Source organism: Exophiala oligosperma (genome assembly GCF_000835515.1).
Source record: "Exophiala oligosperma strain CBS 72588 unplaced genomic scaffold supercont1.17, whole genome shotgun sequence".
Classification (NCBI taxonomy): Eukaryota; Fungi; Ascomycota; class Eurotiomycetes; order Chaetothyriales; family Herpotrichiellaceae; genus Exophiala; species Exophiala oligosperma.
The window spans coordinates 281,384-306,425 of record NW_015622834.1 but is presented as its reverse complement, the minus strand read 5'-3'; the positions used below and the strand labels follow the sequence as shown (position 1 = coordinate 306,425).

The window sequence follows — 25,042 nt, the reverse complement described above, 5'->3', positions numbered from 1 at the left end:
ATACTATCGAGGGTTATACGACGCACTTACAACCCATACCGAGCTATCTCGACGTCTTTATAAGCCTTGCGCCTTCGACGCGCCTTGGAAGCGCCCCGATAGATTTTCTCTGACTATCGCTAGAAAGTCCTTAACATTACTGCTATTATCACCGTCTTCATCGAAATCTCGAAGTCCAACCACTCCCCCCGCCCGCCCCAATCGCCGCCCTCCCCCCCAGCAGGTCGTGTCTCGACTAAGTGCACCTTGATCATTGACATCCTAGGTTAAGAACATATTACCATATGTAAGAGCAGTAGTATGTATACTACCGACCGATAGACTGACTACGCCCACCGTGTCCGAAACCTGATTAGAATTGTAGCGTGGTCTCTTGACTCCGGTCTGGCTCTTTACGTTTCCCAACCCGAGTTCTCCAGAAGAATTTCTCCGAAAACGTCGACATTCAACTTACCTTATATGCTCCGGAGGGGAGGCTGGGACAAGATAGAAGGTAACATGCCTATTGCAATTGTCCATTCTGCATGGCACTAACCTAGCGAACCATAGAACGCACACCTGCATTCCTTCGCGAGGCCGGTCTGGACCAATCACGGCATCTCATAGATCGCTGTAGCCAGGTTGTTGGATACTACGTTAACAAGCAGGCGTCAAAGAAGCGCCCAATACGCTCGGGAACACACGTAAATAAGCATGGCCAAATGTCAGCAGTCGTTGTCTTTGTACAAGGCTCTTCCGAACGCACCTAGTGATGCCTCCCGCCCCCACCCCCTCACACTCCCACTCCCACTCCCACTCCCTCTCATCCGTCGGTCGTTGCGGCGGTATATTCATCACCTGCGCTTGTCAGCTAGATGGTTCTCGCAATTGCATCGGAAGACTTCCTGCGATTGACGTATCGTTCTGACATCCGCGTTGGAGAAATGCATCTCCATTTCCCCGGGATAGGAGCCCCCTTATCGTGGGGTTATAAAACGCAGGCGCTGCTGAAAATATCTCTCTGGTAGGACTTCACTGAGAATACCTTTCCATTCGCAGTATCCTGCTTCCGTCTTGGCTCAATAGCGCATAGGATCTGTTCCTATCCCCTCCCTGGATTTCTGCAACCGCCCAAGGTCGTCAGCACATATGATGAGTAGTACCAGTGCCCCAACCATCAAACCCCAGCCCGGGACGGTGGAAGACCTTGACGCTCTCATCGTCGGTGCCGGCTTTGGTGGAGTCTATCAACTTAGGAGGCTCCGCCAGGAAGGATACAAAGCCAAATTGGTTGACTCTGCATCTGATTTCGGTGGCGTCTGGTACTGGAATCGATACCCTGGAGCACGCGTTGACAGTTCCATCCCTCTCTATGAGTTCTCGGATGCGGGGCTCTGGCGCGAGTGGTCCTGGAGTCAGCGGTTTCCGGGCTCCGAAGAGCTACGGGCTTATTTTCGCTTCGTCGCTCAAAAGTGGGATCTGCAAAGGGATACATACTTCAATACGCTTTCAGCGCTGCGACATGGGATGACAATGAAGCAAAATGGTTAGTCAGCACTCCTCATGGAAAGCAATTCAGAGTAAAATACTTCCTCTTGAATACTGGCTTCGCCGCAAAAAGGCATGTTCCTGATTGGAAAGGAATCGACAAATTCAAAGGCACTTGGCTACATCCGTCATATTGGCCGGAGGATGAGCTAGACTTAAAGGGCAAAAGGGTCGCCGTCATCGGGACAGGATCAACGGGCATTCAACTCGCTCAAGAGCTTAGCAAGGTGGCAGGGGAGTTCGTCCTGTTTCAAAGAACACCAAATATGGCTCTGCCTATGAAGCAAGTCGAGTACGTCGGAGATGAACAGGCCTTCTCAAGAGATGAGTATGCCAGATTTATGGAGGACAGACTCCACAGCTTCGGAGGCATGGCATTCAACTTCGTCGACCGACTTACCTTCGACGACACTCCAGAGCAGCGACAGGCCTTCTATCAACAACTTTGGAATGAAGGCGACTTTCACTTCTGGTTGGCTGGATACAAAGATACCCTCTTTGATTGGGACGCCAATGCAGAAGCCTACACCTTCTGGCGTGATAAAGTCAGAGCAAGAATCAGGGATCCGAATTTACAGGAAGTTCTGGCCCCGACGGTACAGCCTCATGCGTTCGGATGTAAGCGCGTATCGTTGGAGAACAAGTATTATGAGATCTTCAGTGAAAGCCATGTTTCTCTCGTGGACGTCAAGTCCACTCCGATTGTTGAAGTGACTGAGAATGGGATCAGGACGACGGAAAAAGAATGGAATTTCGACTGTATTATCTGCGCTACGGGGTATGATGCAATCACCGGCGGTCTGAATGAAATCGATATTCGTGGAAAGTCCGGACAAAAGCTGAAGGACAAGTGGACGCAAGGAGTCAGAACATTTCTAGGCATGGCCGTCGCGGGCTTCCCGAACATGTTCTTCACATGTGGACCTCAAGCGCCAACAGCTTTATGCAACGGTCCGACTTGCGCAGAGCTACAAGGGGAATGGATCCTCCATTTGATGAATTATATGCGCCAAACGGGATCGAAGTCGGCCGAGGCACGAGAAGAGGCGGAGAAGACCTGGGCTGAAAGTGTCAAAGCAATTGCCAATATGTCGTTATTGCCAACGGCAAAGTCGGTGAGTTATGCTTCGTCTCAGGGACCCAACCTTTGTCTCTCAACTTACTGACGCAAATCATAGTGGTACATGGGCGACAATATCCCGGGGAAGGTCAGAGAACCATTGATCTACCTTGGTGGCGTTCCAACCTACTACAAAACGGTCAACGAATGTGCCGCAGACGGCTATGCAGGTTTTCATCTGGCATGACAAAGTCAGGTCCACGGATCGTGGAAGACATTGGTTTTTCAGCCGCGCGGAGACTATCAATCCACACAGTCCAAATCTTCGGTTTGTTGGCTTATGGCTACATCTTTGGTCTAGTGATCCTGTAATGCAGATACTCCCAAGTCTCTCGTCGTGCTAGTCAAGACGTTCTGCGACCGCTTGAATGGTATCCAATAACGGCACAGCATGCCAGTGCTTACACTTGCACGATGCTTGTGGATCCCGGCGAAGCTTCTCCCTTTAATGTATTCGTTAAGAGAGCAGAACTTGGTTTCAGTAATGTACTTCCAGTCAACGTGGCACCAGACAACATTGACTGCTAAGCTCATAATTGAAGGAAAGGAGGTTGCAGAGACGATGCACATGCAGGCTCATTCTGGCAGATCAACCTCGCGGCCTAGGGTTGGACAACGACAGTTGTTACGGGGTGGGTCCTTTGCCGTATCGCGTCTATGAGCATCCCACCTCCCACCTCCTCATGACAGAGGGGGAGTTTCATTCCACCTCCACACTCGCAGATCTGATCCGGCTACGCGGACACCATTTGCGGAATCCCTGGTCACCATATGAAGTCTCGTTTGAGTCAGAAGGATCGCGGCAACTCTCGGTGTACAGCCATGGCCAGATCGAATCAGCAAGTCTTCCGTCGCATCGAACATTTGCGCCGATTTCAAAGGACCAATTATAGCGGGCTTGTACTCTCTTCTAGCCCTGTTGATCGGCTTCCAGCGTCTACTATCAATAGGTGGAGACCGAAAAGCTATCCACCAGGACCTCCTACGTTGTCAGTTCTTCATCAGGCACGGCCACCTTCCGCTGTTGGGATGCTCATGATGGTATGCCTACAGATGTCTTCCTCATGATTATCTATAGACTTCTCGATATCAACATATCCATATCGTGTATACTATGTCAGATGCTCGAAAACAAATGCATATTATACCAACTTCTAGAGCAGCCCGGCGACTTTCCTAAGTACATCCGGAGGTGTTTGAAATACTTTGTCCACCACGATGGTTCTTTAGATGGAGGATGCCCACGTACGAAGATGCAAGTATTTGAACACCTAAAGTCGCCCACGATGTAGGATAACAGCTCAATATTCGAGCAATTTCAAGTCTAGTTCGTGAAGACTAACTTAGCTTCCTGCTATCCATCTGGACCTCAATCCTATCTGAGATGTCCATCAACATTCCAGGGGATCAACATCATCTTAAAAGTACCCAGAACTCCGTTCTTTCACACACATAGTCTTGAAGAACTCTGGCTGAGTGAGGGTTGGAAGAGTGGTGCGGACTGCTCACAGGATATGGCTACGGGTTTGACTTAAATATATCGCACTCTGTGCCCAAGCCTTCACCTCCGCATCAACTTCTCAAGCCACTTTTCTCAATTTCGACTGGGAAATGACTCCTGAATCGAAAAACAGGCGACGTCAGAATGACTGCGTACCCTGTCAACAGAGCAAGTCAAGAGTATGACTACCCGTCGCCTCGCGGTTCGTATGAGACATTCACAGCTTCCAAACAGTGCGACGGAGGAAATCCTTGTGCAACTTGCAAGAGGAGGGACAAGCCTCTATGCAGTTATAAGCTGCCACCGGAGACCTTTGGCCGGTTATCATTGCCGAAGCCATAATCGAAGTGAGTTCTCGGCCCCTTTCAATGCATGGAAGACTACGGAACTGAACAAAGCTTTAGTACCGAGGGCCCGCACTTAGGGACACTTCCAGAGTGCTCTTGTCTACATTTCTTGACGATGAGACTGCTCAAGCGCACTCAGTGGATGAGAAACCTATTCTCTCAACTCTGAATTGTGACTCAAAGCCTCTGAACGACCTCTATTCACGATGTCTATCAGTGCGACGCCTCCTCTATACCAGCACCCTTACCCCACTGTCCGTTGAATGTTGCATAGAAGACTCTTGAGAGGTGGAAATCCAAGTACCAAGACTTCTGAAAAAGTCCTGCCTCCTGAACTGTGGTAGTTTTGTTTGGGTTATGCTCCAGCCATAGCCTGGCAAGGACTAAGACAGCCACATAACTAACGTCACGCACCGATACCCATATACACTTACCAAGCCATGGTCTCTACAGGGACAAGCAACGATAAATATTGCACCCAAGACTTGTTTGGCAGGAAACAACTCTGTCTCCCTTCCTCTCTCTATCACCGTCTAACCTTGGGTTCCGCATTTTGTCTAGTTATTATTCTCCCAATGGAAAACCAAGATTCCGAACAGTCCGATGAACTGCTGTCAAAGCCGGCTCATGCCCTTGAACGAGATGTCATACTTGAAGAGTTAAGAGCTAATTCTGTTGACGGCCTGACCCCCGCCGAGGCGAAACTGAACCATTCCTCCGTACGTGTTTTCAGGCTCGCTGACCCCAACGGCCCCGAGACGGATGTCCACTCTCTTTGGCAGGTTAGAGATACCTCCTTCAATCTCACCAACAGTCCAAATCGCAGTCCAGTGAATGTCCTCAGCATGTCTCGCAACTCTTGCCGCAGCATTTGTGCCATAGACACCCGAGGCTAGCCAGGCAAGGACCACATTGTGTTCATGAACCCGACCCAGCACATAGTTATTGGGTCCAGTTTGTGGTGACCCTGATCTGCCGATGCCGCTCATCCGGAGTGGCTATGTCCGCACTCATCTCATCCGGGAGAGCTCACACCACGCACACCTGATATTGGCCGATCGGCAGAGAACGTCTTGTAGCCATTTTGTGTCGGGTTTCGGACGACGGTAGGCAGGGAGGAAGAGAGGAATCACAGCTGCAGGGAGATTCGGAGGTTCAAGATGTGGCGATCAGGCTGAGAGTGATAATTAAGGCCCCGGCCTTGACGAGGCTCTTAGCACCACGGTGGTCAGCTATGAAAGACACGCAAGTAAGCCAGCCGATCGTTCGAAGATAGGAAGGCAATCATGACGTCAGGAACCATCAGTGCCACCGCAGTGTATCCGGTCAACTTGGGATTCTTCTTAGGCCTGAATTGCGGAGCCTCTCTTCTCAGCTGGGTCAGGGCTAAAATCGACCTTGGCTTCGAATGACCGCTTTCGGTTAGAGTTCAATAACGGAATCCCTACCCCTCCCTTGAAATGCTTGTCATTCGCTTCAACTCACAGAATACGAGGTACCCGCCAGTGTACTTAGCTGACACTCTGCGCTCAAGAGCATGATGTCTCGCACAACTCTAGCGCCAACAACATGCTGGCTTCGATGCAGCTTTCCTTGCTTACTGGCTTCTTGCTACCAACCTGCTTGGTTGGAGCGGTTTCGCAGCAGGATGTGCAGCAAGCTGTCGACAGGCTCGATGATCTCATTCAGTCTGTGCTCAATGACACAGAGGTCCCCAGTATCGCCGCTGCGGTCGTCTACAATGACTCTATCATTTACGCCAACGCCTTCGGAGTGCGGGAAGTGGGAAGTAACGAGTCAGCGACACCAGAGACCGTGTATCAATTGGCATCTCTCTCAAAACCAATCAGCTCGACCATAGTCGCCCAGCTTGTTAGCGATGGCTATCTTGACTGGTCGTCTAAAACCAATGAGCTTGACTCGACGATCGAGCTCTCAGACCCCTGGATCACACGGGAGGTCACTATCGAGGACCTCTTTTCTCATCGCAGTGGATTGTTTGGTGGCGGCGGCGACGATCTAGAATCATTCAACTACAAACGCTCGGAGATTTTGTCAAGGATGAAGTACCTGCCCGACAGGCTCTTTCAGGATTACATATCAATATAGCAACTACGGCATCACCATGGGCGCTGTTGCAGCCGCTGCCGCTGCAGGGCTTTCTTGGGAGGAAGCTGCATCCCGTTTCTACGAACGTTGCAACATGACATCTACCACCTCAGAAAACGATAAGTTTCGGGGAGAGTGCGACCGTGCATCGCTCCACGTCCGTGCTGGGAATGGAACCAACTTCAGCGCGCCATACATCGTCGCTCCTGACCGCAATCCCGATCCTCAAGCTCCCGCAGGTGGTGTAGCAGCCAATGTAATCGACCTCGCACAATGGCTGCGGCTACAACTCGGCAATGGAACGTGGAATGGCGACGAGATCGTGTCTTCCGAGGCTTTGCTGTACACTCACCAACCACAGATCAACCGCGGTCTCGATCCTGCCTCGAATCGAACAGCATTCTACGGCTTGGGCTGGAATATCGACTATCAACCCTCTGGTCGCGTCTTTATCGGACACGCTGGTGCATTCACGTCTGGCACGCGGTCGTATGTGAGACTGAATATCGCGGATGGTATTGGAATAGTTGTGTTGAGTAATTGCTGGCCGACAGGTACACCAGATGGGATTGCGTATACTTTCATGGACTGGGTATATCAAGGAGACCAGAGCGAGACCACGGACTGGGTATCCTTCTGGGACGATCTCTACGAGCAACTCAATGAGGCATTTGTAACGATGGATCCCGGCTTTGCTGTCACGCCGGTGCATGGTTCTGCGCCATTGAAAGGGTCTGATGTGTACGCTGGGACGTACAGCAACGACTATGTGGGAATTGTACAGGTTAAGGGAACAGACAATCAAAACCTAACCATGGAAATTGGTGGTAGATCGCTGCTGCTGACGCATTGGGACCGAGATGTCTTCATCATGAGACCCGTACCTGAGCATCCAGAACACCCTACAACCGTCACATTCAGTGTTGGTCCTGGCGGTCAAGCTCAACAAGTGCTTATTGATGTACTTAATGGAGATGGAGGTGGTGTTTTGAGTAGAGAGACAAAGGAGTAGTCGTAGTCACACTTTGGTCGTCATCATCACTGATTAAGAAAACTCATTGTACTGCCGATTCATAACTTGCGTCGGAGTCCATTACCAGTGATTTCCGCACCAAGATTTTCCACCTAGGTTTAGCGAACGGGGCAGAACTCTACTTAAAAGGATTTATGAGGATGCAGTCTGCTTTCTCACAATGGAACAGGTTGCCACTCCCGACGACCTTCGGGCTCGCGTCTGACGTGTCAGGTTTATCCGCCAACTTATGGTCTCGAGTAAGAAATAGTTTGGTGTACTTAGTCCGGGGTATAGGATAGTCGGTCTCGACCTGATCGTAGACAGGATACTAAAGATCTCGGCATCAGCATATCTCCGCTACTAAGACCAATATACATACTTTATCTCCATAGCGGTACAGCGAGACGCGCACTTTTGGAGCTGCTTCCCAGCCCTTTTCTTCGCCCTTGAGATACCTTACGAAAAAACGGTCCAGATCCTGGACGGAGGAATGATAATAGTCTTCGTACCACTCTTGATGCGGGTGGAGCTGGAGCCATTTCTTGTCTGTATTCGTATCTCGCCACGCTCTTATGGCTCCTACCTTCTCATGAGCCACCTCCTCCACGGGATTCACGTAGTTGAACGTTACCTCCCATTCCCAAGCAGTAAAGGTTTTCTGATCATAAATCGAATGCGTCGTGATTTTGAGGTTGTCAACGGAACCGAAAACCTTGGCGAAATAGGCCCCCATGGCAGCTTTGTCGAGGTCGAGTACGCCAACTCCTATCTGGATTCAGTATGCATTACTGTGGTGAAAAAGGTGACGGAGCGAAGTCAGAGAAAGAAACATCTTCTGACATGAAAGACATGAGGTCCTCGACGGAGCCTATTTTTCATGCTGCCTCGTATTCTTTTAGGTGTTTATTGATTGGTGCTTGATTAGTATGATGCGACTCCATACTGGCAATGTGATAGGGATGAGCTCTTGAATGTGAGGAGTGATTCCAGAACAGAAGTGAACAAGAAAGCTGTTTTGCTTTTACTAAATATGCTTACGATTTGAAATTAAAAGCTTCGCATGGATGGTATCTACTAGGCATTTCTTCTACCCTGGTCTTGAGAAGTTTAAGTCCACGGTGGAAGGAGGGTTTCCAGGCTCCAATGTCGTAAAACCCCTTCCGGATCCATCTACAACTGGCCATCAGACCAGGTCTCGTGGCAATTTTACACTTACCATCCCTCTGTGCCGCAAAGTGGCAGATATATTAGACATTTTGAGCTCATTCATCAGCCTACTACAGCGGCAGACCCATCCATGATTAATGAAGTTGGGCACGTGGTCCTACACGCAAAATCTGGCTCGGTCGGCTGAGCCAGAGATCGAGAAGCAGAATCTTGTTTGCTAATGGAAAGGTTGGCTCACGTCAAGAGAACCAATTGAGTGCACCCTACCCAAGATTGGCGGCTGCAGAATACGAGCCCGCGAGCTTGGTGGCTCATGTCTGGGGAGGTGGAGGTAATCACAGCCCACCGCTTATAAGTTGCAACTGCAATATAAAATAATCCTTGTAGGAGACTTGCAGGGTAATTGGACCTCTGCATTCTGGAGGATGTAGGGGAGACTATTATAAGTTTCAGATTGAATGAAGTCATCTTTGAGCGAAGACATCTTGCATGATGAGGTCGAAAGTTGTTTTGGCGGGAAGCGAAGCTAACAAAGATTCTCAACAGAAAAAGGTTTCGCTTATAGAATAAAGTATCTCGGCCTCAAGCGTAAAGTCGATGCAAGCGGTCTTCGCTTAGCCCCCGCCAAGATACCCCGCTTTCAGCCTCGTAGTCCTGGACCTTCAGCTTACCTCTGACAGCTCGGCCATGTGGCTTCGATAGGAATGTCTATTCTCATGTTTTGCGTGGCTGATGACGCAGTACGCTCTCGGGAGGCGAAGGAAGACCCTGGCACACCGAGTTGCGAAACCAGATAGACGATCTTGATGCAGTAATCACGCAATGGTGGTAGATAATATGTAGTGTCAAAAGGGATCACCTAGGCCGCAAGTGTGCTCGTTTGCGTATACGGCGCCATGTTCAGCTGAAAAGCTTTGGACCGTGTGTTTCTGGGGAGGCTGAGGCAGCTTTTAGTTCACCCATCTACTATGTTGCGCATAGCGCCTGCATTGGTCGCCCCGCTTGCCGAAAGAATAAGAACCCGGTCGAGGTGCGAATAGGCTGAGCTTCACAGGTGCTGAAAGCTGAGAACCCTCAGCTGAGGCTGTCATTCGTGTTCTTGCAGATATCGAAAGTTGATTGGGTCGTCAGAGAGGCCTGTCTAGTCGTATCTTCGGATGCCGCAATGGAGAAAATGTATCTGTCCCAAGTCGCTTAAGATGCCTCGTCTGCTGATAGAAATGGTAGAGAAAGGGTCCTTTTCAGTGAGCGGGCCCGCGGATCGAAGAAGATTCTCATACGGCAGCGGGCTGAGCGGAACATGCAGCAGTAGGCAAGCTGAGGTTGACGTATTTGATTGGCTGATGTGCAGACACGGGAATGGGGAAAGAAGTTTTTCCTGATGCAGAGGCCGAAGTCTCATCGACTTGACAGACTGGAAAGAGCCCGAACTCAAATTTACGAAGATTTCTTCCCTACAGAGGACCGATATTGGTCGTAGGCAGAACTCGTGCTCGTGTTTTGCCTCCCCGGGTCCGCTCTTGGGGAAAACTTTCAGCCTTGCCAGCTAAAGCACTAGACTTCTACCCCGCGGCGAAGCCTGTCGAAAGCTTGGACCTAATTTGCTCCGACGCAATGAAATGGTATGGAAGGGCTTAGAACGCAACACTCGTTTGCCTCGTTGCCTTGCTGCGGAAAGCCACAAGCTATTGTGTGATTTTGTTTGTATTGGTGGAGCCGGTGGTGGCTGGCGGGCAGGCAGATGCTTGATCAAGTAAGCCACGCCAGTAGAGGAGTACCTCACCGTTACTCGGAAAGAGTATGCTTACTTAGAACTGTCGCGTGACATAATTATCTCTTGCTGAAGCATGTAGATCTGCCATAAAGCAGTAAGCATAAGTACAACTACAACAGCCGTTGTTGTCAGGACTTCCAACTAGTTGGATAATATCTCCCTCAATATCCTTAGACACCATTCCCTTCCAACCAATACGTCACTCCTTGTACGATCCGTAGCTACCGTAAGACCCATAGGGATTTCCTGCGCCAGCGGGCTTGATGTCCTTATAGGAGCCATAGTCTCCGTATTTGCCGTACTTGCCATAATCTGCGGGCGCTGGCACTGGCACTGGCTCTGGCTCTGGCTCTGGCTCTCTCTTCTCGGGGCTTCCTATCTCGTCTCGCTTGTAGGCTCCATAGTCTCCGTAGCTTCCATAGGGGTTCGGCGCTCTGAATGTCATCGTTAGGAATCTAATGGCAGTCCGCGAGCAGGGAAATTTAGGGCATTACCCGGATGCAGGGATATTGCCGTATTCTACGTAGTCGGCGTAGGCGGGCAGGTTGTAGTCTGGGTCTCACATCAATTTCGCTGGGCGTCGTGAAGATGGAAAAGAAGACTTACCCCCATAGTTGCCATAAGAACCCTGAGGTGCTGCAATGACTCCTGTCAATGGCACCATGGCCAGAAGGAAGAAGGAATTGATGCTGACGCGCATCTTTGCCTTTGAATGGGATGCTGAAGAGTTGACTCCAGTTCTTTTGATCTAAGCGAGCAAGTCAGTCTTTTAATAGTTAAGTTGACATCTTGCATAGTCTTGCTTCTCAGCTCGTTAGTCTTGTGATCCAGCGGTGACTCACCCAAGGCCATATCACTATTTAGAAACTTTTTGTTAGTCATGTTGCATTAGATCCTGCTAGCGTTTGACCGCAAAGATAGATCAAAGCTAGAGCAAGGTGTTTGTCTTATATAATCGAGTTTCAACTCGCTTCAGAGAGAAGCACGATTGGCTATAATATACGAGGCTCAAAACAACCATTGCCTGTCACTAGCGAAAGCATTGTGAAGACCCCACCAACTACGCGGCTAGAATCATCTGTTTGTCAAGAGAGCTAGCGAGTAGTAATTGACAGGCCGTGCTTATACACCCTTCCCGTTCTGACCTCTTCCGTAGCTCCCACCCAGAAATCTTGCCTGATATATACCCTTCTAGGACCGATCACATATGATCGGCTCGAAACGTGGGACTTCAGCCGTAAGGACACAAGGACAGTATTATATCATCCGACGCACTCCAACCCCGAGCATCAGTCCGAAAAGGATCAGAACGGTATATGGTAAGTCGTATATGTCCCACCTGTAACGAAAATAATGTCAGACCCGTATTCAGCTTCTGGACGATGATGCTGTGGAGGTGTCAGAAGACACAAAATCAAATAATAGATTCCTATCGGCATTGAACATTGTAGCTCTCCCGGCCTCGTTTCGATTCCGCGCCAAGATAAAGGCTTAGGCAGAATGCGAGGTGGGAAGTTTAAGACTGCGTGAATACACCATAGCACGCAGCTCTTACATGGTCGCTGCATCCTGACAGGGGCAATCAAGAACGCAGATACCGCCGGAATGATGGTCTAGCATAAAGCTGGTAAAGCTAAGAACGTTTTAGAGTTTCCCCCGCGTAGAGTATACGAGGTGCGTCTTGGCTGCCTATCCTCGCTAGTGATAATGGCCTGGCCTCTTCCAACACGACGGCTGCCCCTTCGATTTTGAACTAGGTTTCAATATTTATCTATAGGAAAGACCCATCGGTGTTCCGGTACCAGTCTCCTTCTATACTCACAGACCCTCGATTCTAATAGAAGGTCCTCTTACTAGGCGGCTTGCCTCTAGCCACGCTTTCTCTACGAGACAAGATGAAGGCCTCATCCCAATTCCCCGATGCTGGAGATGATCATGAAAACCTTGCGAGCGAAGATGAGGCAATGCTCGGGGTGAGAGCCCCGCTCAGGATGAGACACGCCTACTCAGCATATAGTATATGCACATCTCTATGTCTTGCCTTTTTCATTGGACTCGTTCTGGGACTCCTTAACCGCTGCCGCCTATACTCACCCAGTTACAATCAATGTGTTAGGCTGACGACCCACGCCAGTGAGTGTTGCTAATTCTAACCGAAGCCACTGTTACTGAGTCACCAGGCCCCCTCCTTGAGGATATAAGGATATCCTACAAGGAGTCGACCTATAATGGCACCTTTATGACGGAGAATATCTACAGGCAATTAGCCGCTCTGGAGGTCGATGAGGCATGGGAGGCACTTGGTGTCAACTGTGAGTTTCTATGCCAGTATTACGTTGCGTGCCGGCTAAGTGATATGTAAGACAGAAGTGTCAGAATATCACCCAACAGAGCAAAAGCAGCAGGCTTGCGAAAAAACCAAGTCCAGATCAACTCGAAGTATGGCGGAGGCTTTCCAGCAAATGTGGAGGGTTTGCACCACTTGCATTGCCTGGTGAGGCAGGCCCTTCACATACGACCGAGTCTGTTCTGACCATCATGGTAGAATCTTCTTCGACAAAGCTTATATTATAACTTCGACTATTATAAGGCTAAGAGAAAGGGTGCATTCAAAAACGCTGACGATATACTGAAACTCCATGTTTGTAAGTAGGCCGAGCTCTCCGTGGGGTGGGCCATGCTGACATGATGACAGCGCACTGCCTCGATATCCTACGACAACAACTCATGTGTACGGTCGATGTAGGTGTCTTCGGCCAAGTCTGGTACAGGCCATCGCCTGATTCGATGCCAGCGGCCTTTGTTGACTTCAGCACTCAGCACAAATGTCGAAGTTATGATGATATTCGTAGGTGGGCAGAGGCAAGGCAGCTACCGGAGGATGTGCCAGAAGATTTCCTTCAGCCACCATATGACGACTCGATCATACTTGATGGCGTGCCATAGAATAGGATTTGCACGAGCATAACGAGGATACAGGTCTGCTATGAGCAGCAAAAGCGCACTACCGTCAACAGAGGCCCATACCATTGCAACGCACCAAGAATTCCTTACCACCCGTGGTCACACTACACGGGTACTAGCTCTGTGAGGTAGTGGAGGTTCTACCTGTCTCGAGTGATTCTCACTTCAGTATCGCCTTCGCACAACGTTCCGCAGATCGTCGGTACCTCGTCGGTGGCAGTTACAATCGAAGTTTAAGCATGTCAAAAAAGCTAAGACCGGTTCACTACCAGTGATAAGTCTCTTACAGCCTTTCTCTTTGATGACGTGTTGAGGTCCTTCTCCACTTCTAGATCAGATATTTAGATCGCCAAATCCTATAGCGCTAGAGTCGCTTCGGGCATAGGGCCGGAGCTTTTGTATGCCGTTGTGCTGGACCCTTCGGCTTACAAGAACTTTCCAGATATACCCGGTCCGCTAAATCCTCCTCTAGGTTTGTTTGGCTTTCTTGAAGCTCGCTCCCCGGACTGAGCTTTTGCGGGGTCAGCAATGATTTGCCTCTTGGAAATGTGCGCAACTCTCCCTCACTGTTGGTGGAATGCGATGCGTTACTAGGAGTATCATTGATGCATGCAGCCCCTTACAGCACTTGTACAATACACTTCGACCAGCGCCAGCTTAACACTCTTAAGTTCTTGCTGTTCTTCTGCGTATTCGACAAGCCTCCCGGACCTTCGGTCTCATTGACTTAGCTTTGGCTGCAACTCTCATGATCAATCGGATTTTGTTGTACATGCGTGCACGATCTTTCTTCCTCCGCATAGTCAGTCTCGATGATCTCAGGTTCGACGTCTGTGTAACGCTTTTCCCTGAGATTTTGGTTCCTTTTCAGCTCTCGGGAGCGACGGCACTGTTCACGTCCACATAGAAGCGATGCTTATAATCGCTCAAGACCAGAGGTTGCAGACCTACGACGAAGACTTTTTTGATTATATTACTTCGTCGTCTGCTATAGGGTAATACCTTTCAGGGTGTGGAGTAAGGAGCTCCGGATACAAAGGCCAAGATCAGAACACCAACCTAACGACAGACATTGCCCTGGCCTTCGCCCCTTTCTTCTTCCAACCTTTGCAAACATCGGCTGGAAGTTCTTCCTAGTCTTCATCAAAGGATGTAAAGCCTCGGTCGCAAACCATTGAAATCGCGAGTAAGGCGACTGCTGTCTACGACTCTGCTCTAGAAGCTAAAGACGCGCAATCTGCTCCTGCAGTTCCCAATCTCGCAGTTGCGCCTCCAACAGTCATGAATGCTGCGCTTCAAAATGGAAGCGAAGCGTCTCTGAGGAAGGCTATCGTCTTAGCAACAGGATTTCCTGCCGAGAATTTTGTAAAATTTGAATCGCAAGATGACGATACTGCAGGGAGCAAGCTTCGAGCAATACCCGAATCTACCCCTGCGGGCGCATCGGATTCGCCTGAAAATCAGGAGACGATTTCTCTGAGTGCACCCAGCAAGGACTCGCTTCTATACGATGTTATTGTGCAACACTTATCGTGGGATCAGACCGAATACTTAAGCTACAACCATTTTGCGACAGGGCGAGACAGGTCCCTCTACATCACAGTGAGTGATGACGAGTGGGAAACCACTCTCGACGGCGCTCGTGAGACTGTCTTAGCCTCTGACGATACTGAGACTCGGCTCTTGTTGGGCCCGCGATGCACTGCAGCATGTGCTTGTGGCTCAAATTAATAGACTCCGGACTTTCCGTCAGGCTTTCCGATCCGTGAATGTTCATATCCGGAGGACAATATTCGCAGAGGTGCTCTGAGCGTCATCACCTATCTTGCTGAACAGAGCCATCCGGAAGCCTTGTACTTACAGGCCAAGTATTGGGATGCGAAACAGGTCGGGGGCGAGCTCGCCGAGAAGAAAAGCCTGGAACGATTCAAGACCATCGCAGACATGGGGCACGCAGGAGCCTGCTATCGGGCGGCACTGGCGCTGGAAGCTACAGGCGAAGGACAAACGAGTGCTGCGTATTACGAGAAGGGCGTGGCTGCCGAATCAGCTGGTGCACTCTATGCCACTGGCATGAAGACAATGAGGGGCACCAATGGGAAAGCACCAGACATCAGGTCTGGCATGGAGCTCTTCTTCAAAGCTGCGGAGCATGCCGACGCAGACACCCCAGAGGTCCTTTACGAGCTTGGTCTGATCTACGCCAACGAGTCACTTCTCCTTGAGGGCACGAAAAATCCCACGCCAAGAGACAAAAAGGGCGCCGTCGACTATCTCCAGAAAGCCGCATCTTACGCTCTGCGCAGGCCCAGCTTCGACTTGCGCGTGCATACGAGTTTGGCGAACCTGGGTTTGGAGTGAGCCTTTCCCTGGCCTTGCACTATTACCTTCTAGCAGCACGAAGAGGTGAAGCTGAGACAGAAATGAGCATCGGTAGGATCATGCTTCACATTTTTCGCCCATAGCGCTGATCCCCGAAAGGAGCTGTCGCACGCAACGTATGCGTACGCTGCGCGTGCAGCTCTTGACAACCTTCCGATTGCACTATTTGCTGTGGGCTACTATTATGAGAGAGGCATACACGTTGTTGCTGATACCCAAAGAAGCGCTCTCGTGGTACGACAAGGCAGCCGCGCGCGGCAATGCCGATGCGAAGGAGAGGATCGCCAAGCTTTTAAGAGGAGAGCAATCAGCGCCACCGACGGACGAATCTACTCAACAGCAGGCGATAGAGGATACTAAAAGCACCAGGTTGGCGGTGCTCGCGCACGACAAACTCCGACCGGAGGCAAATGATGACCTCGATAAAGCTCCACCGTCTGAACTTTCTGAGCGCGAGATGGAAGAGATCATGGCAACAACAGATTCTACCAAAGCAGCCGAGAGCGCCGTTGACAGCACGGACACCGAGGAAGAGGTGTTGGGGAAGCCGGTCAGATTTCAGGCCGCGGCATTGGGACTACCCATACAACGGCTTGAACAGGGCGTGATGAAGCAGATTAAGACCCTAACGTGGAAAGTGCCTCCAATGCCGGATCCGCAGATACCAGCTCGTCCGCCGATGGCTGCCAGAATCAAGACTAGGTGGACGCGCCAAAAGGAGAGCGTTGCCGATGTACCGGGAGGCAGGCGTGCTCTGCTGGGACAGAAAGCGAATAGGTAGGGCTATCTATCTTTATACTTCAGACTTTTTACAACTGTGTTCATGTCGCTTTTGAGATAGTTGAAAAGAGAAGAAGCTTTAGTATTTGATATTTCAGCAGTGATTTTCTTAGTGAATGTAATTCAGCATTGCAGATGAGCACCGTAGTGTCTGGACAACGCATCCCACACCTGGTTGGCACTTTGCGTGCTCCAGGAAAGGACACACCACAAGCATAGCAGTCTGTGCTGGATTAAGGACGTTTTTAACCCGCTAACCCGCGCTGAAGCCAGAGGTAACCCCGTGTACCGATCAACGGTGGCTTCGCCATCCATGAACCGGCCGAATGCTTAAATTTTGCTTTCAGAATGGTAAATCTCGAGTGCCAAATTACCTGGGGGGAGATACTGACGTTTAATTGATCAAAGTACTTGAACACAACTGCAACCTAGACGGACTTATGACATGGCGTCTACATACCCGAAATTCCACGCTCTACAGTACCTCGGCAGCCCAGTTCGGCCCGATTTTAGTTGCTACATACATCTTCGCATCCTGTCCAACAAAGAAGAGCTTGATTCCCAAGAAGACCTTCACGAGACACATGCTACTCGGCTGTCTTACTTTTTGATCGACGACGCCACCAAACTGCCAGCTTCCAGCGACCTGGGGATGACGGTTGCACTTCAGCCAAGTTAGTGAAAGTCGTGTTTTCCGTATTGGTAACCTTAATGGAAATGAGATGTGGATCGTTGCCCTCCTGAAAGCTGGCCATGGCGCCTTCCTGTGGGATGGTGATCGGCCCGGCGGGTCCCGGAAGGAACAGTTCGGCATTCTCTCAACCTCAAGCACAACCTCAAGCACAACCTCGAGCACCACCGCGAGCACCACCACGAGCACCACCACGAGCACCACCAATACTACTACAACTGTCGCTCCCACAATTACTACTACAACCGTCGCTCCGACGACAACCACCACTACCAGTACTACTACAACTACCACTACAACTAAGGCTACCACGACGACCACAACTACAACAGTCTCTCCAACAACTACCACAGCCACCACAACTACCTACGTCCCAACAACTACAACCACGACTAAGGCGCCTACTATCACCACCACCACGACCAACGTCACTACGACGACCACATCTACCACCACGACTACATCTGCAGCTGCCACAGGGCTTTAGGTCAACAACTCTGGTAATGGAAGTTACTACACTTCTGGCTCGAAAACCTACTTTATCGGATGTGGCTAATCGCTCTCGGGAACCGCGCTCAGCAGCACCAGTGCTGCAACGTTCGAGAGGTGCCTTTCTGCTTGTTCCAGCGTCTCAGCTTGCAACGGTGTATCATAGAGCAAAGTACTAAAGAAGCTGCCACAGCCGAGTTTGTCGCATATCGAACGGGTGCTGAAGGATGCCCAGCATATGCTTCACCGTACGGGGTTCATTAGCTGTCAGGAAGCCTCTGCGAATTCCTTGATGCTCCATGGCCTGCGTGAGCTCGATCCCGAAGGTGCTCTGAAAGTCAACATGTACGCGCACATCGTGTACGCACCTGACTGGATTGCCGAGGAAGAAACGGAGTCCATGCACAATCTGATTGATAATGCTGCCACCTTCAAATCCAGCCATGTTGATACCCGCTTTGTCAAGATAATTCTTGATGGAGGGCCGCTGGATCTTTATTATACGCACGCTGGACTGGCAGATGATGGGACAGTCGATGATCAAAGTTGTTCATCCTCAATGTTCATGAAGCCGCTCAACAGTAAGATGCTGAGCATGTCACCATGAAGATTCACTGCACAGGTCACGGAGCCACGAAGCTTGCCCTTCATGCATACTAAGCAGTTCGAGAAGTGAACCCGAATGGTCCTCGGCACGAGATTGCCCACTGCTCGGGCGTACGAGACAATGACTACAAGCGTTACAAGGAGTTGAATGTAACGGCTGAGATGTCACCGGCTTGCGTCTTCGTGCATCCTGCCATAGCTGCTAGTGCAGGGCTCATGGATTGGAACTTCTCCAAAATGCGTGAAGCAGGTGCTCATGTCACGATTGGAAGTGAGTGGGGGCAAGGGAGTCGCCTGATTTGCTGCCGTCCATGGCCAACCTTGTCGAATCTGTCGGTGATGGAGATAGGCAAATTGGAGGACAAAAGGTCTGCCGTATGCTGACGCTTGCGGGTGTCGAAGCAGTCTCCCCTGCTGAGGGCGATCCTGGTGATCAACCACTCGCGCAGCATAATACGCCCGAGCATGCGAACAATGGTCCCTTACTAGCACCAAGAAGTCCAATCAGTTTCTGTGGCCCGGTCACTGCGAACTCAGAAGTCGTCAGAGCGTGCTCCGCAAAAGCCGCGAGAAAAAGGCGCCAAAAGGGGGATACTTCGTGAATGGTATTTGACACTGATAGCCAGATTGCAAGAAATCGTGGAGACGATAGCCTCTGCCTTTTCGAGGCGAACCATTTTCCGATGCGCCATTCTGGATAAAGGTACCATTTCCGAAGGCCTGTTCTGGAATTTATCCACGGGGAAGTGCGAACTATAACAATGAATACACTCGCTGGGTCGCACCATACTCACAAGTAACCATGCGGGTAAGCCTTACACGCAATCACCATGTCTTCCCGTCCAGAGTCACGCCTCATTGTCATCGGCTGCAGCATCGCAGGCATAGCCCTTGCTGCCCGCCTCAAATCGCAACTCGGATACAAGAATTTCGTGATTTACGAGCGGGAAAAGTCGATCGGTGGCACGTGGTATCTCAACACCTATCCTGGTGTCGGATATCGACTGCGATCAATCTTCCATTTACTGTGTGCAAGGACCGTCAAGAGCGTCAGGGTCAACAAAGTGTGAATCCAACTTTGACTGGCGGTCGATTGACTAAGTCTAGCCAGTATGCGGAAATAAAAGTATTAGTCGGCTGCAACCTCGTTTCGAAGTGTTCGCGCTTCGCTCGAGCCGAACTTATCCGAGATGGCTTAAGGTCGTCTAGTCTAGCCCACCACAACTCCGAACGTTGTAGTAATGTCAATTTCAGCTTCGACAGCCGAAACCAGCTTCACCGAGAGACGCAGGTCTTCTGGTGCAAGAGCTTTTCGTATTGAACTGCACCAGCTGAATTCCGCTGAACTCAGCTCCCGTCTTTACGCCTCTTGGCAAATAGTGTGGCGCCAGGAGAGCCAATCAAATGTTTGTAAAGTGCCAGTCAAGACGACACAGAGGGGCAATGCCACCGTTTCTGCCAATGAAATCACGAGGGAGTTCGTGCAGTTTCTGAACCTGTAGAGCGTGATAAGTGGCTTTCCTATCATCGGTGCTAGCGGAATTGTTTGGCAACCCACTTAAAGATTCGTCGGAGGACGCTGCGCGAAGTGCAGAGCGTCGAGCATCCGGGACGAACCCGCCGTACACAAGCTGTGCCACTGCTATCTTTAACCATAAGGTTTCACCGTATTTGCAGCAGGACAAAGTTCTGGGGAAGTAATTTGTGGCATTGGTGCTTCTGCACATGCACTTGAGCGTTCTCTACTTGAAGCCTCGGTTGAACAACCGCTCTTGGGGCTTTCTCGCTAGTGTGGAAGAATGTTCCTGTTTTTGCGCGATCACTCCTTCGTGATCATGTTGCACAATATATTTCGCATTCTTAGGAACCGTCGGCTATTTGACCCCTTATTGTTGCGAGCCTCTAGGACCGACGTACTCGCCTCGAACTTGGACGCCCCTCCTGGAGCTGTACTATCGCCATTGTTTTAAGGTCTTGAAGATAAGCTGCTGACGGTCGGCAGCAGGGAGATGTCAGAATACGAATCATCAAAAAGCACGACACTAGTGGAATCAATCTGGTGGACAACCTCGCCCGTGTAAATCACCACCCAATCCTTTTAATTTAATTGCTGCTCACTCGCCTTCATTAGGTTCGCCTCCAGCGAAGCTGGACTGCTGCCGCTTGGTTGTTCTGGCCAATACGGATTGTGAAAGTTCGATCACACCATGATCTCGTATCAGAACTCTCGTATCCCAGCACAAACTTGATCCAAGGAGCTTCACAACGACTAATCTAGTCCCCACTCATAGTCTGCACGTAGGGCAATGCCAAGTCTGGTCTCCATCAGCCGAAACGTGTTTGAAAGATCATCGGTTTCGTGGAGAGCTTCGATGGTAGTTGCATAATGCGGCTGGTAGGCACGCGGTCTCGTATCCCAAAGCATTGTTTTCAGCCGCAGCTAAAGCTTACCATCGTAGCAGAATCCGGAGATCTTTGCAAGTGATGAGAGGATTTATGACCCCAGAAGCTCACAGTGCAGAATATCTTGTATGCTAAACCCTCACATTACATTTGATTGAAAGAGGTTGTATGGACCGATGCCAGTTGCGGACCACAATGGCTGAAAAGGCCAATGACAACATCCAGGTGATAGGGGTATGCCCCATCTCTCGTTCCTAAGTTAAGGGCATTGCTGCTTTGCTCTTCCCTACTAACGCTCTGTTCCACTTCAGGTCGGTCTTCCGAGAACAGGTACTTCATCTTTGCAAGCAGCACTCGAGATTCTGGGATATAGTCCATGTCATCATATGGTTAGCGATGTCCTGAGCGACCCGAATGGCAGAGGCCAAAAATGGATGGCTGCGTGGAATGAACCGAATAAGGAAAAGAAGCATGCTATGCTCCGCGTCATTTTGAAGGGCTACAAGGCTGTCGTTGATTTCCCAGCCAGTCTTATGGTGGAAGATATGATTAAGATCTATCCTGATGCAAAGGTCTGATGCGCACAATGACTTTGGAATAATCGTCGAAGACGCCTGCACAAGCCTACGCAGAGCTGAAACGGCTAGCCTTGAAAAGTTTTGTGAAAACTGAATATCTGACACATACACTCTCTGCCTTTAGGTTATCCTAACCACGCGCAGCTCCGGGCAGCAATGGCGTGAGTCTTTCTCAAAAACTCTCGACCTCACGTATTCGCCGTGGTGGTATATCTCGACTTGGATGTTTCCTACAACGCGCCTCCTGGTCCTACAGGTGGCACCGAAATGGGAAGCTCAGAATCGTCAACTCCACAACGCCACGGTCTATCGTACGTCGAGCACGGACATCTGCTACCGCCACAATGAATATTGCCGAAGTGTCGTGCCTAAGGATAGGCTATTAGAATATCAGACTGGGGAAGGGTGGAAGCCGCTGTGTGACTTTCTTGGGAAAGAGGTCCCGCATGATCAAGAGTATCCCAGGCTATTTGTAAAGGAGGAAAACAGGAAATGGTTTCTGATCGGGGCCGCTATAGGCTGTGGAATTTGGGCAGCTGGTATTGCTTGTTGCGTGGCTGCTTGCTATTTCGGCTTGGCTGTGTTGAGGAGTAATTTTGTACCTGGGAGGACGGAATTGTGAGTGACAGTTCGGTTAGGCAACTATCTTATACACCCTCTCAACTTCTATGGACCCGTCTTCCACGTTTTAGCAGCACTCGTTATGTGCCAATCTTGCTGAATGCAATGCTCGCTTCCTAGGTCGTAACCGACTCAGTTGACAACACGTACTTCTGCCAGTGGAAGCTGTTCAGGTGCTCCACTACTTTTTCTTTCTGCCTCGCGTTTCCAAAGCAATCACTTCCTCGAATGTCGAAGCGCTCAGGAAAGTCCCGACTAGACTTAGGAGCGAAATGACGCAGTCTGGCGTTCAGACTCAGCCAGATCATTCTCGAAGACATTAGTTATAAGGCCAGCAATTTTCTCTTCTTCACCTCTCTTGTTGGTTGTGCTAGACGTCGTCGAAGTTGGCCATCTATAGAGTGATCTGCAACCGCAATCTCGAGCGCTGATGGATTCCGCAAGACATTCTCGGTGACGCTAATCCCTTCTTGAATTTTCGACCACTACACCAATCATGTCACCGCATTACGGACTGTACTAACCCCAATTGAATTTCGTGCCGTCGCACCATCATGTGGAGGCGTTTTTGACCAACACTGCACTCTACACTTCGGACTGCCTTGTCACCCTATGCTAACATCAACATCTATTAAGCACTATAAGGAGATACCTCTCTCACATGATATCGTCATACTGCAGTCTGAAACCAGGACCTTACGGTTATCCTGAAACTGATTTAAAGTCCCAGCCTCCTTGAATGAGTCGCTGGTGCGACACCAACCTCATTGTTGACGCAATGGTTATCACCATGCGTGGCGTTGCCAGAAGCCAATACATAGTCAATGAGTTTAAATGAGTTGTCTACTGCTGCCGTACTCTCTATCCTTTTCCTCTGGCGTTGATTCTAAATCCTGGTAGCAGAACCGCCTTCGTAGCACATTGCTTTTACTTCCGCCCTTTAGTATGGTTGAGGTCCGGAATATTCGATCAATGTGTTTCGAGAAGTCCCTCGCTTTCATCGAGCTCTGTACCTTCAACCATACAGCTCTGGGGTTTCTGGTCTAACATGTTCAAGTTGAGGAAGTTCCGAAGGACATCCTGCGAACGCCTCGAGCCCATCCTGAGAGTAATCTGGCGCAGCTCGGGTTCCAAGACTATTGCATGGACGGGGAGCCAGATTTGAAGGATCAAAAGGCTCAGCATGACCTCCTCTAACTACTACACTGTGTCACAAGGTCGTGAGACAGGTGTGTCCATTTCTCACAGGTAAGTTTGGGCGATAAAGGGCCCTCAATCCGATTACCTAAAATCCTTGACGGAGAAAATGGCGCACAGCTGCAATTGCACAAATACTCCTGCGCGTGTCACAAGGCAGATTTGACTAAAGGGGTTTGAGTCTAAGCGCTCAACAGACCTGTACAGAAGCCGACCCTCGGTCTGGCGTTGTTGATGCACCTCTGTCGCTGGTCAAATGTGAACTGTACAAATGCGAGTGCGAAACCGCCTATAAAGACCACCAGGTTGGATTAAGTTTCACCATATTGTCACCAAACATGTTCGAGTTTATAAACCGGGTACTTGTAAAAATGGATCTCTAAATGGCCTCGATATGGACCTTATATCCTGCCTTTACCCAATACTGTCACCTACTGTCATTGTTATCATCCTCTGATATAAATGGACGGAGTGGCGCTCTACCTGTGATGTGTGTAAGATTAGATAGATCTTCACGCATGTACTTTGCAAAACTCGGAGAGCAGGGTCACGGAGTCGCTACGTGTGAGTGGATCATTGGGATTATGCCAGCTGGTCCGGCAAGGGTGTGATCAATTTTCCACCACTTACCACGGTCCCCAAAAGTCCGTCGTCCTGCACCATGACTATTCGCTCGGTAGCCTTCTTTCTACCCTTTCACCCATTCATCCGATTTCTTCACCGGTTAGCCAACTTATCGGAGCCAGCACTGATGTGATTCATGATTATGGACGTCATGCCAGTCCTGCGCTGTCATGGCGTCTTCCGGTCAGCGTAAAATTATCCCAATCCCGTCGATGGGATCCGCTGGAGGGTGCGGGGCTAACAAGAAATCAATGCTTGAAGACAATCGCGAAAAGGATAAAAGGAATAGGTTAATGCATTCAAGGCACAGTTGCTTGTTCAATGATCCCTTCAAGCTACGGCAAGCGAATACATCGTGAAGGAAATAAAGATATTGGTAGCTTGTTGCACCAGGCAGGACATCCTTATCTCTCAGCTCGATTGCCTTGCACTCATTTTCACAAATACCTTACGCACGAAGCTGATTTCGACACAATGTCGTGTTCTTGTTCCATCTGTGAGGTGTTCAACAACACAAGTGATGATCTCCGAGCGGTACGGCCTCCACCAATGAACTCATATTACTAGTTCCTCTAATCTGGCTTCGATAGGCTTCTCATCGAGACAAGTTCGAAACAGGAAGGCAGAGGCTCCATGACTACTATGGCGACAAGGAGGGGATGACAGATGAGCAGGGAAACCAAGTAGACGAGAATCTCATCAAGCTTGCAAAAGAAAGTTGCCTACATGATCTGAGGGAAACGCTACAAGAGCTCTACGATAGTTGTGATTGAGCCAACGGATCTACAACAAGGGGAAAAAGGTGCTGTTCATCAACAAAGTCCAGTCATGTCCATCTCTCCTGCTGTGGGACAAACTCTAGCTGTGGCACCTAAGCGCCCTACTGATGTTCTCCTCGGTGCTAAAGCTCGAACAATCAGGAGCCGGGGCAAAGCAGAAATTCATGACTAGTTGAGCAGCCGTGTCCACGATGGCTTCGCATTTACTACTGAATGCTGAGTATGTGTTCCAGGACATAAGGGCTGGGGCACATTCGACACGTAGGATGACGAACCCAGCACGTTCGGCAATCCTAGGACTCTCCCGCTCCTAGTAATGATTACCCAGGCTAGCCGACAACTACTGCGCAGGCAAACACCCCCCCCCC

The 25,042-nt window shown here is 50.0% G+C and overlaps 6 protein-coding genes across 6 annotated transcripts; 4 read left to right on the top strand and 2 right to left on the bottom strand.

Annotated features, from left to right (window-relative positions):
• Nucleotides 1-4,673: 4,673 nt before the first annotated feature.
• On the bottom strand, nucleotides 4,674-5,723 carry PV06_11003 (uncharacterized protein). Its single transcript, XM_016412606.1, has one exon. It carries the CDS (start codon nucleotides 5,482-5,484, stop codon nucleotides 5,155-5,157), a length of 330 nt encoding a protein of 109 aa, XP_016257105.1. The 5' UTR covers nucleotides 5,485-5,723; the 3' UTR covers nucleotides 4,674-5,154.
• A 341-nt stretch (nucleotides 5,724-6,064) lies between these two features.
• On the top strand, nucleotides 6,065-6,604 carry PV06_11002 (uncharacterized protein; the record flags this gene model as incomplete). Its single annotated transcript, XM_016412605.1, has 1 exon — nucleotides 6,065-6,604. One exon carries the CDS (start codon nucleotides 6,065-6,067, stop codon nucleotides 6,602-6,604), a length of 540 nt encoding a protein of 179 aa, XP_016257104.1.
• A 16-nt stretch (nucleotides 6,605-6,620) lies between these two features.
• Nucleotides 6,621-7,616, top strand: PV06_11001 (uncharacterized protein; the record flags this gene model as incomplete). The annotated part of the gene is made up of 1 exon (XM_016412604.1): nucleotides 6,621-7,616. The coding sequence occupies one exon, from the start codon at nucleotides 6,621-6,623 to the stop codon at nucleotides 7,614-7,616; it is 996 nt and encodes a 331-aa protein (XP_016257103.1).
• Nucleotides 7,617-7,755: 139 nt separating this feature from the next.
• PV06_11000 (uncharacterized protein) lies at nucleotides 7,756-8,352 on the bottom strand (the record flags this gene model as incomplete). The annotated part of the gene is made up of 2 exons (XM_016412603.1): nucleotides 7,756-7,947; nucleotides 7,999-8,352. The coding sequence occupies 2 exons, from the start codon at nucleotides 8,350-8,352 to the stop codon at nucleotides 7,756-7,758; spliced, it is 546 nt and encodes a 181-aa protein (XP_016257102.1).
• A 6,453-nt stretch (nucleotides 8,353-14,805) lies between these two features.
• Nucleotides 14,806-16,687, top strand: PV06_10999 (uncharacterized protein; the record flags this gene model as incomplete). The annotated part of the gene is made up of 3 exons (XM_016412602.1): nucleotides 14,806-15,126; nucleotides 15,259-15,874; nucleotides 15,990-16,687. The coding sequence occupies 3 exons, from the start codon at nucleotides 14,806-14,808 to the stop codon at nucleotides 16,685-16,687; spliced, it is 1,635 nt and encodes a 544-aa protein (XP_016257101.1).
• A 752-nt stretch (nucleotides 16,688-17,439) lies between these two features.
• PV06_10998 (uncharacterized protein) lies at nucleotides 17,440-19,074 on the top strand (the record flags this gene model as incomplete). The annotated part of the gene is made up of 4 exons (XM_016412601.1): nucleotides 17,440-18,021; nucleotides 18,060-18,447; nucleotides 18,531-18,743; nucleotides 18,878-19,074. 4 exons carry the CDS (start codon nucleotides 17,440-17,442, stop codon nucleotides 19,072-19,074), a joined length of 1,380 nt encoding a protein of 459 aa, XP_016257100.1.
• Nucleotides 19,075-25,042: the final 5,968 nt, after the last annotated feature.

Bases quoted from the DNA above. Each gene is read 5' to 3' on its own strand.
- PV06_11003 (XM_016412606.1), bottom strand. From the start codon at position 5,484: ATGAGCGGCATCGGCAGATCAGGGTCACCACAAACTGGACCCAATAAC.